This window comes from Excalfactoria chinensis, chromosome 4 (genome assembly GCF_039878825.1).
Source record: "Excalfactoria chinensis isolate bCotChi1 chromosome 4, bCotChi1.hap2, whole genome shotgun sequence".
In the NCBI taxonomy this organism is placed as follows: domain Eukaryota; kingdom Metazoa; phylum Chordata; class Aves; order Galliformes; family Phasianidae; genus Excalfactoria; species Excalfactoria chinensis.
The window spans coordinates 39,817,653-39,834,000 of NC_092828.1; the positions used below are offsets into that span (position 1 = coordinate 39,817,653).

The window sequence follows — 16,348 nt, forward strand, 5'->3', positions numbered from 1 at the left end:
TCCACTTCTGGAGCGAGTATTTATTCTCAGAGGCGGTGAGGCTCTGGTGAAAATCCTCTTCTTAATTCCTAGTTCAGGAAAGCGCATGTGACTTCAGACATATACAGCAAAATTTAAGTGTCCGTTCGAAAGTATATTTGAGCGCTCCCTTAACTCAGATTGTTTCTGAACCATCTGCAATACAACATTAAAAACAAAGAAAAGAAAAAAGTGAGGAACAAAGCCAAAGCAACAGGGCGGTTGGGGTTTTCTGGGTCCTCCTGTGACTTTTGTGGGAAATGTTTATTTCCAGTTTAGCAGCAGGCTTCTCTGCCTCTCCATATATTTTGCAGGGCCTTGTGTACAGTGTATAATATTCCTTTCGGGCTACGTATAAATCACATTGCAGTGTCACTGTAGGAATTTGTTTAGAGATATAAGGAAATAGATAGCCATGTGGAATTATTAGCACTCAGTCTTCAGAGCAGATTCTCAGCCTTCTTTCCCTTCTGCTCTTTAAATCTGTCTCAGCCTGCATATCTTCCAGCTCTCCAACTCCTAAATTAAGACCTGCTCTTACCCTTACCCTGTAGCAACCCTGGCCAAAAAAGTGAACAAGGAAGGGTGTGGGAAAGGGGGCAATGGGTTGCTCTGCACTGGAAAGGTCGTTTGGGAGAGAATACCACCCTCCTCATAGCATAGCATTTGCTTTCATGCCTCATAGTAATCTGGTGTCTTATGGCACAGAGAGTCAGATTCACAAAGCTATTTCAGCTCTGAAATTTCCTTGGTTTTAGATTAGGAGCCCAAAGAGGAGTTGGGTCCAGCACTTTAGTTTTCAAGAAAACGAGTGCAAAGCTTGGAGATGTTTCTCAGCACATCTGTTTGTGACTGGAGCTCCCGACCTCTGTGCTGCTCACAGCATCTCTCTGCAGTACTTTCCTTCTGTTTTGACACTGGGTTTGGGCACAGTTTATTCACTGTCCAACTTCCCCAGTTAAGGCTGTTTTAATGATACCTCAGCTTCTTGCTTGTATATTTAAACATCAGTGAGCACCCAGCTCCCACTGATATGTTTGGGCATGTTTTTAGGGGAGTCAGGGCCTAGCTATGAGTACAGTGTGGATTGTGCTGTGCCTTCTTAATAGGGAGCATCGGTGTTTTGTTGCTTGCTTTCTTTAGTAGCTGATAATGCTGTCTTTCCACTCCAGGACCTGCTGAGAAAAGAAAGCAGTGAATTTGGTGCCATGGTGAGAGATCCGTTCTATGTAATCAGCGCAGGAGCCAGGTAGGTACATGGTATTGTCCCCTTTGTCACTTCAGGATCAGCTCTTATTACCCAGCTGCTAGCAGCAGTTGTGTTGTGCTGTCTGTGTCAGTGGGTGGCGAGGGACAAGCTAGAGAATGTCTGTGTAGATGCAGTTACGAATGTGCTCTGCCCAGCAGAGTTAGAAGGAGTAAACTGCCATGAGCTGTTCTTCCCATTGCTGACATAAACTCAGTCTAAATTTTTTTCTCCACAATCATGTTGTCTTGGAGTGTGTTTCTGCAGCAACAGACAAATCATGTACCTTCCAAATGCCTTTGATCTACTGCTAGAAATTATCAGAACTGAAGGACTCTAAAGGAAAAAATACCATGATGTCTCTCTTTGGCTTTCTCCGGTCCTGGGTGCTGCCTCCCGAGAAGCGAGTGAACATCTGTGTGGGCTAAAACGGGGAGATCTCATTTATCTGGGAGCTTTGCATTTAGGCTGCTTTATTTTGTGTAGGCAGGACATCTTGCTCAGCAACAGGAGACAAATGCTTTTAAAAATAGAAAAGTGTAATCATAAAACGCATAATATTAGGGCTTATGTAACTATCTATTTAGCAATAGATTGTTTTGAAGCTAACTAGGACTGAAGTTGATCTTGCTGTATTTACATTTAAATAATAAATAGATGCTTGCCCTAAGGTCTGAATGCCCAAACAGCTAACTCGTATTACAGTAAAAACCACCAAGAGAGACCAAAATAATTACTCACAAAGGAGCTCTGTTTCTCTTACAAACTTGCAGTAAATGTTGTCCCACTCTGTTGTCACACTGGGATTTAACACTGCCGTCTCTGCAGCTCTGGGTAAGGGACTTACAGCTGGAAGTAAGGGAAAGCTCCTAGTCTAGCTGGATCTTACTTCACTTGGCTGGCAGATTTTTTTCTTCCTAAGAAAACATAAACGTTCTTTTAAAGGAACTCGTTCTGATGTCAGGCTTGTCCTTTTATGACTGCTTGAAATGCACCTTTCTCTTAAATTCAGAATGATTTTTTCCCTTTTTTTTTTCTCTTTGAGAGAACAGCTCTTTTAGTTCATCCTGCCTCCCCATGTGTTGTAGAGCTGCCATATAATTGTTCTTCCCAAAAACTGGTTTCTGTTTTTTGGTTTTGTTTTGTTTTTTAAATTCAAACTCTTTTCTGCTCTGTTGGTATCCTGCATGTTCTGCAAGTATATTCCTTCTGGGGAACGTGAGGTTGCTCTCCCCTCTTGATCAGAATTGGATGAGAGAAGACAAGGAAAAGCCCATGGCTCTGAGGGTGCAGGTTCCCACCACAAAGGATGCAAAGCACTCCCCCATTGAGCCTTTGCTATTGAGGGTTTTTTTATATATATATATATATCTGAGCTTGGAGTGAACTAAATAAGAGCGGGCAGGGTTTTTGAAAGCAGGAGGGTTCTGATACTGTGTTCCTGAAGCTAGAAGAAGTTCTGCAGTTAAGTCTCAGTGGGAACAAGATATAAATCCTCTGCAAAGTTATAAGGAGAAGTAAACTAGGTCCTTAGCCATATGACTTCTGCTGTCAGGATAATGTTGAACCTTCTCCTGCTCTGGAGTGAGTATATCACAGTCTGGGTAATATGGGATTACTGCAGCATCTTCAATCCATCTCTTAAAAGATGCAAATCTTTGCTTGTCCTGTGATTGTCAGCCCCAAATAGCTTTTTCTTAGCTAGTCCTCTCACATATAACCGTCACCATCCTATCTTTGCTTGCAGCGTACTGCACGCACATGCCCTTCCAGAGAGTCAGTACCAGGCAGTAGGAATTACATTTCTAGGTTGCCTTGGAACACAACCATTTAATGTGATGAAGAGGAGATGGGACCATCTGTACCATCTCTCTTGATCGAGGAGGAAAATTACCAAATGGTCAGCTTACACAAGTGAGCATTTGGTCTTGTCACATATGCTACATGACTTATGCTCTGTGCTACTGATCTGCTCTGCAGGTGTCATACAATAGCTGGCTCATAAGCACTGCAGGGAATGATTGTTGCTCCACCACTTTTAGAACCCACAGTTGCCTCCACAGTAGGAGAGATCTTTAAATTAGAGAATTACCATCTGGTGTTTCTGACAAATACTGAGCATCTTAAAAGAATACACACTGCTACTGTCCAGGAACCACAGACAATACCAAGAGTATTCTGTCTGGGAAGTTTCCCCGCCCCCAGGTAAAGGCTGCCAAATTCTATTCTCAGTCATGCCAGAATAAAGCCAGAACGACCCATGTCTTTGTCAAAGTTGTTCTTAATTTGTACCAGCATGCCTGGGAGCAATTTTGGGCCCCAAGTCTCAAACATCACGGGCTAGAAGAGTTAGACTGCTTGAAGAGTGCGTTTCAAGAACAGAAAATGTATTGGCAGTACAGCTTTATTGTATTTTATTGTTTTATGGCCATGTTTTTCATGGCCATTCATGTTTTTAGGCCATCCTTTCTTGCATTTTCTAGTGCTATCATTACGGCTCATTTTGTTTTCCAACTGAATAACCATACAAGCAAGTAGGTTTGACTACATATTCTGAGCGGGATCCTTGCTTCGGAAACCAAACCCTGTTTCTTAGGCTTACATGATAACCTTTTAAAAGATAAGAATAATTCAATCTTAGTTTGCAACCGTAACATGTGCTTAAAAGTATGTTGTGATTTTTTTTTGTAACAAGTGTGAACATAAGTGGAACTCTTTTACCTAATGGGATCCCAACATTGTAAGAGCTTTTTAAATTTTTCTGTGAAGTCAAGATAGTGCATTTTTACCTCACTTTTTCTTTTTTTAATATAAAGAGCAGAATATTTACAGTGGCACTTCCCAAAGGGAGAAAATAATGTGATGGAAAATTTTTGGCCCATAAAATGGAAATTCATAGAATCATGGAATCATAGAATGGCCTGGTTTCAAAAGGACCTCAAAGATCATTGAGTTTCAACCCCCCCTGCTATTTGCAGGTTTGCCTGTCACCGGACCAGGTTGCCCAGAGCCACATCCAGCCTGGCCTTGAATGCCTCCAGGGATGGGGCATCCACAGCCTCCTTGGGCAACCTGTTCCAGTGCATCACCACCCTCTGAGTGAAAAACTGCCTCCTAATATCTAACTGGAATCTCCCCTGTCTCAGTTTAAAACCGTTCTCCCTTGTCCTGTCACTATCAACCCATGTAAACAGCCATTCCCCCTACTGTTTATATGCTGCCTTCAAATATAGGAAGGCCACAATGAGGTCTCCCTGGACCCTTCTCTTCTCCTAGCTAAACAAGCGCAGTTCATAGCCCTTTGTTCGTAGGAGAGGTGCTCCAGCCCTCTGATCATCTTAGTGGCCCTCCTCTGGATCCATTCCAAGAGCTCTGTGTCTTTCTTGTGCTGGGGGCCCCAGGCCTGGATGCAGTAATCCAGATTGTTAAACCTAACAGCAATTGAAAATGGACTCTGATGGTAGACTGTGTCAAATAGTTTTCCTTAATGCATTCACTACCTGTGCCATCTGTAATAAACAGAATCTAAATGAGACTGAAGGGAAGCCAGGCAATCAGGTTTTCCCAAGATTTTTTTTCTACTGAGTTTTTGCTGTGATGCTTGCTATGTGTGTGCACAGATCTGTGTGGTCTAGCATGCACTGAAAATGATGAGAGATGGCAAGTGGGAGTGGATCTGGTTTAGTGTCCCTAGAGTTAGTAGGCTGCATTTACCTCTGCTTTCAAAATCATGACTGAACCTCATGTGGATTAGCAGGCACTGACTCAGGCCTCCAGAATGGTTGCTTAATTTGATCTCCAAGCAGGTGTACAGTAGCTTTTCCTGCTCCTTGATTAATTGTTAAACTTTAAGTGATCTATCTCTTGTTTTTGTAGGTCTTTCAGCAAGCGAGAAAGAAGACACTCAGAAAAAATGACATTTCCAAGTTATTATCCCCATCCGCACCACATCAGTGAGACTGGCACTGGGTCCTCCACACTGACGGAGAACCATAAGGTCTCAGAACCTTCCAGACAAGAGAACAGGAGTTCTGCATTTCTTCCGTCTCCAACAGAGGCAAGGAGTCACTATCCTGAGCAAAAACAAGGCTTTAAATCCATGTTCCTCATTCCTTCTGCATTTAGCCAGTCCTCCCCTAGTACAGCCACCCAGACTCCCTCTGACTTGCAGGCCTCAGGTGATGGCCAGGCTCTGAGACAGCACCATGCCAAACAAGATGCTTTTGCTCCAGGGGGCATCAGTACTACTCAGGCACAGTCTGTGGATGCTCTTCAGGATAGGTCCCTCGAGGCTCCTGCAGAGGAGGTTGCGTGCAGAAGGAAAGCGGGACTGCTGCACAGATCCCTCCCACCCAGAGTGATGTGGGCTCACTCGGTCAAAGACAACAGCTTGCCACATAGCGTGGTGCCTCCTCCAGCAGAAGGGCCAAAGTTCTCCCAGAGGTGGCAGTCCCTTCCGACACAGAGCAGCACTTCCTCTGACCCAGAGACTCCTTCTCCCCAGGCGACAACTCACCTCCGGATCTCAGAATCGTGCCTGCAGCTCACGCCTCCGCCATTGCTGCAAGATGATGAAGACGATGAGGTGTTCATCATGCCTTCCCAGCCTGCTGTCAATGCTCCGGCCTTCTCACCCCCACTGCCACCCCATCCTCTTCCTGAGCAGAGCTCTTGCACTTCTGTGAATGGCACGGAGGAATTCCCACCTCCTCCCCCACCAACTGCACTTGAGGAATATGGGGCAGCTGGAGACAAATCCACCAGGCTCACAGAGGACAAAGTGAGGTAAGGGAGAGCTATTGCACAGCATCTCGGGCACTGTAGGGCCATATACAGTAAGATATGTGGGGCTCCAGCCAAATGTGTCTGACCTCCACATCTTGGCATTCCGCAAAAACCCACCCACAGCTGCTAGCTGAGTGTGAAGCTTTGCAGGGGATTGCAGAGATTATAAGGGGAGAGGGACAGACAGACAGACTCACTGCTGCTGGGTTTTGCTGGCTGCCACGAGCATTGTTAAATGATATGGACAGGACAGGTCACAAAGCAAGAAGGCTAAGAGCTTTGTGGTCCAACAGCAGATACACTGACAGGTGTGTAGTGGGCAAGGCAAAGAGGGTTATAAGTGAGAAAATATCCTGGTCTCATTCTCCCTGTAATTACCGTATGGATTTCAGTGGGCTCTCTTCTCACACTCCAGCATGAAAAGTAAGAATAGCTGGTTACTCTTTCCAGTTACTGTTTTCTGAGAGAAAAATATGAAAATTCATGTTTTTCCAAACTGTTAGACTTCCCAGAATACACTTTATAGCTGGCACAAAACAATCCTGTTATGAAACAGCAGCCATGTGCCAGGAATTGACAGCACTAATATGTCACAGTAACACCATATAGTGAATTTTTCCAGAAGGATTGGGCTTAGGGCTAGGTGCCCAGCTGATTGAATTCAGCACAACTTCCCCTACTCCCAAGGACGGGGGAGAGGGATTCTTCCTCTAGGGAAGAATTGGACTAGGGTTTTCTTAACATGAAAAGGCCATAGCAAGTGTGGGCTGCTCAAGCTGGCATTCCCAAGTGGTGAGACTCAGTGTCCCCAGCCCATGAGCACAAAACAAACTAACTGACACTCACTGGTGCTTTCTGTGTTGGAATGGCAATATGGCAGCATCCAGACTGAGGGAATTAAATACTTCTGGTGCCAGTAGCTTCACAGTGTGGGCAAAGTATGAGACAGAAATGAGTGTGTGAGAAGGAAAACTTACTTGTCTTAGGCCTTCATCATCTGTTCACAAAGATCCTGCATGGTAAGTTTATCTTCATCTCACAGAATTTTTCTGTCCATAGCAGCTTCAAAAGCTTTTCCAAAGCCCTGGCCAAGAGGGAGATAACAGGGTTGGGCACGAATATCAGTGAAAATAATTGGTCCTTCTCACCATCTTTATCAAAGAGGACTAATTCTTCACCCGCTGTGGATAAGCAGCACCGATCAGCTACTTCTTCTGAAAGGCCTCAAAGCTCTAATGGAGAACCCATGACTCAATCTGAGGGCAACAACAGAGAACCAGCAGTTATCACCAGAGATTCAGAAAATGGCAGTGCAGACTCTGGGACACTCAGCACATGTCCTCCAGTGAAGACAAAGAAAAAAAGCCCAGAGGATATTAAGTCAGAGGCTTTAGCAAAAGAGATTGTCCATAAAGACAAGTCTCTGGCTGATATCCTGGATCCTGACTCCAAAATGAAGACAACCATGGACTTAATGGAAGGGCTTTTCCCCAGTGGAACCAGCTTCCTGAAGGAGAACAACATGAAAAGGAAAATGACACAGAAGAAAGCTAGCAGGACAGTAGCAGAAGATAACATGTAAGCATTGTTTGTTGTGGCTGTGGGTTAACATTGCAGCAGGACTCGCTGCTTCCTTGCTTTAAGGGTTGAGCTGGTGCAGAATTTTTCCTAATCTCTGTAGATGGACAGTGGCAGAGGGGGAGTTTCCCTGGTCCCAGGAGCAAGGACTGGCAGGGCATTTTTGAATGATTTTTTTCTCATCAGTTCTTTTGTAGATGAGCTCACTTCTCCAGGATGCATAGAAGACAATGCTGAACTTGGTAATGGGGCAGGAAATTACCCATATCAAGTATGAGAGCAAAATCGGGACCAAAACAGTGGTGGGAAAAAGATAATGAGGGGATTTTGGGAAGGAGAGCTGGGTGTGCCTTATTGCATCTAGGCTCAAAGATCAGTTCAAGTCCTGCAGTGTGGCTGTTCAAAGAAACAGATTCCCAAATACTAGCTAGAGAACTGCAGAGCAATAAGTTGTAATGCTTGGTGCCAGTCTAACCATCACCAGCTGAGTTGTGCTGATTTATCTACAGCAAAGATCTAGCTCTTTTCAGAGTTATTAGTTAGTATTCAGAAAAAGCAGTTGCGCTGTTCTGCACAGGAGAGGGAGACGAAAGCGGCTGACGTGCACCCTCTGTTGGTGAGAATCAGCCATTTCCTTTGTGGTTAATAACACCAAGGGGATACTGAAGAGGGAGCGCTGCAAGACCGTGGATCTGTGCATGGCAAAAAGGCTCATACTGAAGTCCTTTTTCTTCACTGTGGTATAGGAAAGAAGAAAAGGAAGCACCTGTAACCCTGGTCACCTGCCCTGCTTATTATAATGTTTCAGCACCCAAAGCAGAACTACTGAATAAAATCAAAGACTTGCCAGAAGAAGTAGGGGAGGAGGAGGACCTGCTGGACATCAACGAGAAGAAGGTAAATTCAAAGCACACACCACCACTTCCTGGTTACATTCATGAAATGATAATAAACCCTAGAGTAAATGTATTTCTATTTGAATTCAGCATTTGGCTGATATAGTCCCAAGGTGCACGGAGGTTGGATGCATTTAGGCTGCTTGTGAAGCTTTGTCATGGTGATCCAGAGAGCAAAGTGGGCTGATCTGACTGCACGTTTGAGTACAAATCATGCATAACTCTGAAGATGGCCTGTATTGTGCCAAAAGCTGAGTGTATAGGCTTCAAGAGGCAGCCACTGCCTCACAGCAAAACAGGAAAAGGAAGGAGTGATTTGAGCAAGGACATGTTGGCTTAGGAATATTGAATACTCCAGCTAGTGACTGCACTGTCTTGCCAGAGGAGGCTTCATCCTATGGTTTTCCTCTTGATAGTTTGCCCATTTTACCTGTTGTCTGCACATGCCACCTCCAGAAAAGCATTTGTTACTCCTTTTCACCACACCTTATTGTTTCACTGATGTTCAGGAAACTGTGTGCTCCTCAGCAATTCAGTCAGCACTACCTTGATGTGATGACTTGGGTAGGGAGTGGGAGAGCAGGGTAGGGGAGCAGGAGGCATTTTGCTCTTGTGCTGCAGCTACATTTCACTGTCCCCTGAGCTTGCTGTAGGTTTGGATACTCTTATCTTCCAGGGCTTTGTTAGGGCCCTCTAATTTGCCCCTGTGGTTGTCTTCTGTCAGTTGTTGTGAAGCTCACAAATTCCAAGGAGCATGGTACTTGTACAGATACTTGCATGTCTCTCTTTACACACCTCCTACTGTCATGTCAAAAGCATCCATGCCTGCCTGTAAACATAAAACGTTAGATGTTGCTGTGGACAAAGTAACATAGCTCATAGTTCATGCTGTTTGTACAGAGAGCAGAGATTAAACAGACTGAAGGATACAAATATTTATGCAAGTCTCATGCTCTAAACATATTTTTTTTTATTTTTCCTGCACTGAAATGAGGCATGGATTTAAAGAAAGGGCCCCAAATCTAGTCTCCAAGAGTGTGGAGAATTCACACGTCTCACAGAATCACAGAATCACAGAATTGTAGGGGTTGGAAGGGACCTCTAGAGATCATCGAGTCCAACCCCCCTGCCAAAGCAGGCTCCCTACACCACGTCGCACAGGTAGGCGTCCAGGCGGGTCTTGAATATCTCCAGAGAAGGAGACTCCACCACCTCCCTGGGCAGCCTGTTCCAGTGCTCCGTCACCCTCACCGTAAAGAAGTTCTTGCGCACATTCGTGCGGAACTTCCTATGCTGAAGTTTCAGCCCATTGCCCCTAGTCCTGTCCCCACGCACTACTGAAAAGAGACCAGCCTCGCCACTATAGCTCCCACACCTCAGGTATTTATAAACCTGGATCAAGTCCCCTCTCAGCCTTCTTTTCTCAAGGCTAAACAGACCCAGTTCCCTAAGTCTCTCCTCGTAGGGGAGATGGTCCAGGCCCTTCACCATCTTCGTGGCCCTCCGCTGGACTCTTTCCAAGAGATCCCTGTCTTTTTTGTACTGGGGAGCCCAGAACTGGACACAGTATTCCAGATGAGGCCTCACCAGGGCAGAGTAGAGGGGGAGGATCACCTCCCTTGACCTGCTGGCTACGCTCTTTTTAATGCACCCCAGAATGCCATTGGCCTTTTTGGCTACAAGGGCACACTGCTGGCTCATGGCCAACCTGTCGTCCACCAGGACGCCCAGGTCCCTCTCAGCAGAGCTCCTCTCCAGCAGGTCTTCCCCCAACCTGTCTCTTGGACAGCTTCACATTTTCTCTCTGGATCCCCACTCCTATGCCAAGTGTAAAAGTGAAGAAGATGTGAGACTGGGTGTAGTTTGGGAGTGTGCAGTTTATCCCGCAGCTCTGACATGGAGAGGTCACCTCTCTTCTTAGCATGGCTTTACCATTCCTTTTCTTATGTTTTTCTGCTAAGCAAAAGTTGCTCCCTTCCAGGCTTTAATACAGTGATACCCAGAATGAGAACTCCATCTAACACAAGAGCAGTGAGTGAGTCAGTCCTAGTCCTAGATCAACCCTAGTTTGTGGAGTGTTTGAGATGCAGGTGGGACCTCATTGAGTCTTTAGGGAACTGTGGTCTAAGATACACTTGCTATGCCTGCCACCAGTACAAGTACTTGTGATTTTACAGATATTTAGTGCATGATGGTGTATATGTCACCAATCAAAAGCACCTGACAAAGGCCACAGCCTGCCATGCTTCTAGTACACTATCAACTCAACTGCCCAGCTGTCTGCTCATACCAGCCTGGAAGGTAAGAGGTAGTGAAACCCAAGGAGAGTGCTGCTCCAGGGAGTCTGCAAGCATCTGACAGCCTTACAGGGAGATGTGTGCCTGTAGCTGGAAGATAAGTCTCAAAGATGGCATTTGCATGGAAAACCAGGAATAGATGGGAGTGATTAGGCTCAGGCAGTGAGATCCATCTGGCATGTTTGTTCATGTTCTGTATGAAATATCATGTATGAAATATCATTTGCATAGGTGTTATCTGGGAAGGCAGCTAGTCTGAGGGGTCATTTTGGTAAACTAAGCTCATTTCCATTGTAAATATGCAAAGGAACTGTGTTGGTTGGTGTTTGAGATTGTAGGAGAGTCACTGTTTAATGAACACAAAGTAGTCCCTATCCAGCTCCCAGGCCTTCAGAACAATGGTACATCACTCCTGATAGACCTGTGGCCTCCTTCTAGCACGGACAGGAGAGCAGGCGTGCACATTCTGCAGAGCTTCTGCAGCAGGGACTGACAGCTCTCAGCAATTTAGGCCTCCTGAAAACCTGCCAAGGTTAATGGCAGACTTTGTGTTCACCCTACGGAATCCTGCAACAGGGTTTTCTCCCCTGCCATTGTAGTTGTTGAAATTGAGTCCCCCCTTCTGCTCCCCAGGAGCTCTTAATCTAGTAGACGATTGATAAGGATCTCAGATTTTTCTTTTGGGAATGATATTGGTGCCTTAGGCAAAGGGAAAAGCAAGTGTTGGTTCTCCCTGGATGCTACCTGTCAAACTGAGGAGAGAATCCTGATAAAGGAATTTCAGCTATCCCTTATTCTCACAGGTGGGATCTCTCCCACTGAATACTCCATTAAGAAATGACATGAGTTACCAGTCAATCCAGCATAGACCTGCAACCTGACATTTGTTCTAGAGAATATGCTCACATGTTATTAAGCTTTTGCATATACGAGAAAGCTGCTAGTGGACTGTAGCATGGCCAGAAAAGCACAAGCTCCAGAAGATGCACAGAGTGTACCATCTAGTGGTGTCTGCCTCAGCAGTACCATTTCCTTCTCTGCTGCGAAAGCAGCCCTCAGCCTGACCTGGATTTAAAGGTTCTCTTTCTTTTGAAAAACACCACCTTTCTGTTTGAAATTACCAGCAGTTTGGATGGAAAGAAGGCTGTTAGTAAACTCTGAGAAAGTACTTTTAGACAATGTTGTGATTTGCTTGTTTCATCCTGCAGTGTTAGTATGCTGAATAGACTGGCATACATGGAATGGTGCTTCATCAGTGCATAAATAGAAGAAACTAAGCATAACTATCCCTTACATCAAGAGCTTTTCTTTCCTACTCTCTACGCTGTTGCTTCCAACTGAATAGAAGCAAGCGCTGCAAGCCTCAGGCCACAGGCTTCTGCTTTTGCATGTGTCTTTCTGCTAAATCTTAATTGAAGTTACCATCTCCAGCACACCTGCAGCACTGCTAGAGTAGCTGAACCCTGGGGACCTCCTTTTCTTCAGCAGTGAAACAGTTGCCTTTACTGTTACAAAATGCATCTGCTTTGTATTTCATTGATCTGTCGCTAAGTACATTTAGAGCATCTTCAGTACAAATGCTTTTCTGGTGCCTCTCTCAATATAAGGCAGAGTCTGCACAGCCAGTGCAGAGTACTTATGACATCTCCTTGGTCAGGGCTGAATTTGAGGCTTGTAGCTCAACACTGAGGCAGCCAAATAAGGAGCAATCAGCTCTTTCAGGGTACCATAAGAGGGGGAAATGTCCTTCTTTCTTGCTAGGCTATATAACCACACGTGCCAGCTCAGTTTCCTGTCACATCATTAATACTACTACTTAAATTCATTTTTCTGCCAGTTGTTTTGTACAATTCTGGGTCATATAACACGTAACATCACAAGAAACTTCAGACTGGGGCAGGGAGCTATAAGATACAGGATATGTGGTTGGTGCTCTTTTCATCCAGAGTCGTAAAAGAACTTTTTGAAGGAAGGTACATATAACTTCAGATATTGTGTAGCTGGATATGAGAATATGGCACAAAAAAAATTGGATGTCTCTTTTGAAGATGTTCACTGATGATAGAACAAATAAATCTTCATATAATCTTGTCGGGCTATCAGATACAGATTATCACCTGAATGCGGAAATTCAGTTTTCTCTGTTCCCTTCTTACTGTCATCTTTGTCAGCTGTTACTGACCTGACCTTACTCCTTATGAACTGTAACCATATCCTCTTGTTGTCGTCATCCAAATGAGCAGTGTGATCATGATAATGACCAACATGTCAATGTGTTTCCCTTCTGACAGGCTGAGCTCATTGGGAGCTTGACCCACAAACTGGAAGTCCTGAAGGAAGCAAAGGAAGGCTTACTTGCAGACATCAAAATGAATAATGCTCTTGGAGAGGAGGTGGAGCTGTTGATCAGCGAGCTATGCAAACCAAACGAGTTTGACAAATACAAGATGTTCATCGGCGATTTGGATAAGGTGGTGAACCTCTTGCTTTCTCTCTCAGGACGCCTGGCCCGGGTAGAGAATGTTCTCAGTAGCCTAGGAGAAAATGCCAACAGTGAAGAGCGGGTACGTATCTGCACAGCTGTAGCCTCTTGGCCTTTCTCTGCTGTAACAGTCAAAAGATCCTGCTTCTATAAGCTAAGTCCTCAGAGTCAGGTGCCTGGCTGATTCTGTATGAGCCATAGCAAACATGGTTCTATCCCTAGGAATCTTGGTTCATGTTTGTACAGTTGTCTCAGATCCTGTGGCTTTTATCTCCAGACAGTGTCCGTGTCTGGCACAGCATGTCTGCGACCAGCATGTGGAAGAAAGGCTGTGTGGTATTTTATATTGTGAAGCAACCTGCTGCCTTTTACTTCAGTTGAAGCCACATCTTAGCTTTTTTTTTTGAGTGCTTTTAAGAGACAGAGCCACATTTTCCTGGCAGTTGCTGCTTTTGAGCAAGTTTTACTGACTTTCTTGGTGTCCTTTCTACCCCACATTGATCAGAGCATTCACATTTAGTGGGATTCACATTTGGCCCACAGTGAGGAACTTATCCTCCTTCTGCAGGCTCCTAGTTGTGTGTCTGGGAACTTAGCAGCTGACCTACCTCATTGAGAGGTGTCAGGAGCAGAAGAGGGGGGGACGAGTGAGTTTGGTGCTGCTAATACTGAAGTGCTCTCTCTGGTGTGTACAGAGCTCTCTGAATGAGAAGAGGAAACTGCTGGCTGGCCAGCATGAAGATGCCCGGGAATTGAAGGAAAACCTTGACCGTCGAGAACGGGTGGTTTTGGAGATCCTGGGCAACTACCTCTCTGAGGAACAGCTCCAGGACTACCAGCACTTTGTAAAGATGAAGTCTGCGCTCCTCATAGAGCAGCGAGAGCTAGATGATAAAATCAAACTGGGTCAGGAGCAGCTCAAGTGCCTGATGGAAAGCCTCCCCACAGACTTCACGCCCAGGGATGCAACAGCAGCAGCTGCCCTCGCTGCAGCACTTGCTGCCTCTGCTGGAGTCAATGGTAAAACACTTCCAGCAGTCTCATCCTCACTCTAACCTTTCCCATGTGGACCTGGGGCAGTCTTCCTGCTTGAGACTATTTAATCCGAGTACTGCGCAGATGGTTCTCTACAGTGACAGCAAACAGAGACAGGTTTAAAACAAGATTTTGGTGAAGGAAACAAGTAGCAATAATAAGGGTTTTATCTTTCTTTCCTTCCACCGCTGCTTCCGGGAAACTTAAATCAATCTGGAGGGAACGAAACAAAATCGCGTTTCCTCCTAACAGAGATGAGGAAGAGTCTCGTGAGAATTAACATGTTACTTTTAATAAAAGAAAATCACGTCCTCTCTTTCCTGCTTTTCCTGCCTACCTGGCACCTCATTAAATAATGAAGGATCTAAAAGAATGAAGCCTTAAAAATAAAACCAACCCGTTCTACTGAACATTATTGATATTTATATTTTTTAAAGTACAAGGCGATGTGTAAGTTTTTGTACATACTCTGATCAGTTACTTGATTCTACTTTGTTCTGTATGTAGAAAAGACATTTAATTTTGTATTTTGTGAAAACTTTAACAAGAAGAGGGAACCCCAAAGATAGTGATGCAATTAGCCCGGAACATCTCTTTGTGGTTTTGTTGTTGTTACTGTTTGTTTGTTTTTTTAATATAATAAAAGGCTACCAGAAGAAGCTTCAACCTGTTTCAACACACACTGAAAATAACTTGTCAGTGTCTGTATGAGGGACATCTTGGCCACAAAAAACACAGTCTTTCCTCCTCAGTACCTTGCGATCCAATGATTTTCAAGTTTAAATATGCATTTTTGAGAACTTGCATCTCAGGAGTTGGTGTAAAGTAATTTATCCTGCTTTGTACTCAGTGTGGAGGTTTGAGGGGGAGTCTGTCTTTGTTCTAACTAATCAAACTCATCGTCTGTGCTGCTGCTGCAGCTTGAATGCATTTCTGTGAGATGTGAGAGGGATCTCTAACAACATTATCTATAGACCTGTTTTTCTGAAGGGATGATATACACTAGGATTATTTTCACACAGTAGTATCTCATTTGTCTGAATCCATTTCATTAGTAATTAACTTACAAGTCACAAGCAGCATTAACTTGAATTCCTACTCTAAGGACTATGGGACTATTTCCTCATCAGTCCAGCCTGGAATAACTAAATTTGCCTGACTATACTTTATCAATTTACCAGGTGCTGGAGGATTGCTGCCTGTTGGCATTCAGCAAAGCAAATTGGGGCAGACTCCATTTTTCTGTACATTACTGTCCTTTCTAATGAGCTGTGTTGTCCTCTAAATGATGTGGCTACAGGCTGCCTGAAAAGATCACCACTGCAACTGATGAGTCAGACTCAGGTTTTCTCTTTCCTAAGCTTACAGAGATTTCCATCTGTAGTAGGGATTCAAGCATCTCTTTTCTCCAGAGGATTGCACTATTCATCTTGCCACCAGGAACAGCAGAAATTGTAGTCGTGTAGTTTTTAAGTAAGTCCATTCATTATGAATGTCATCTCCAGCACGTGTCTGAAAATTGCAGCATTCATTGCTTTCAGCGCCAGTTTTAAAGCTCCATTTGTATTTTGGAATAGCTCATGTAGCTCTACCACAGGCAGCTTGGCAGACTGAAAAATTTACCCATGCCTTCCTGTCATATAAAGCATCAATTCTCCAATACCCAAAATCAAACCTACCTGATATTTTAATGCTTTGTGAAGAAGTAAGCCAGTTGCCTGCAATGACAGTAAACATATCCTTTTCACTAATGAGCTTACATGCTGTTCAGGCTTATACAGCATTTTATAAGCACCCTAATCAAGGGAACTGAGTTATATACCTTAATAGCTGAATCAAAAAAATCAGAAGTATTTTGCGAGTACTTAAGGATGATTCTTTGCTTGGGAGGATTTCAGGAAAACAGTGGGGGGAGCTGTTTCCAGCCAATACAAGCATTTAATTTTTCTAATAAGAAAAAGGAGGGAGAAAAAAACCTTCACAGTACCTTTAATTTAGTGTATTTGACAAT

General features: G+C 44.4%; 1 protein-coding gene across 2 annotated transcripts in view; it reads left to right on the forward strand.

Moving 5' to 3' along the window:
• Positions 1 to 15,054, forward strand: part of SHROOM3 (shroom family member 3) — an 83,007-nt gene extending 67,953 nt beyond the window's left edge. The window contains exons 5-10 of one of the 2 annotated variants that reach the window (XM_072336140.1): positions 1,191 to 1,267; positions 5,141 to 6,049; positions 7,109 to 7,627; positions 8,374 to 8,524; positions 13,112 to 13,384; positions 13,998 to 15,054. In XM_072336140.1, coding sequence (XP_072192241.1) covers positions 1,191 to 1,267; positions 5,141 to 6,049; positions 7,109 to 7,627; positions 8,374 to 8,524; positions 13,112 to 13,384; positions 13,998 to 14,357 — 2,289 coding nt within the window. In that variant the 3' untranslated portion in view covers positions 14,358 to 15,054. The remainder of the gene's footprint in view (positions 1 to 1,190; positions 1,268 to 5,140; positions 6,050 to 7,108; positions 7,628 to 8,373; positions 8,525 to 13,111; positions 13,385 to 13,997) is intronic. The other variant, XM_072336141.1, reaches the window with a different exon arrangement.
• Positions 15,055 to 16,348: the final 1,294 nt, after the last annotated feature.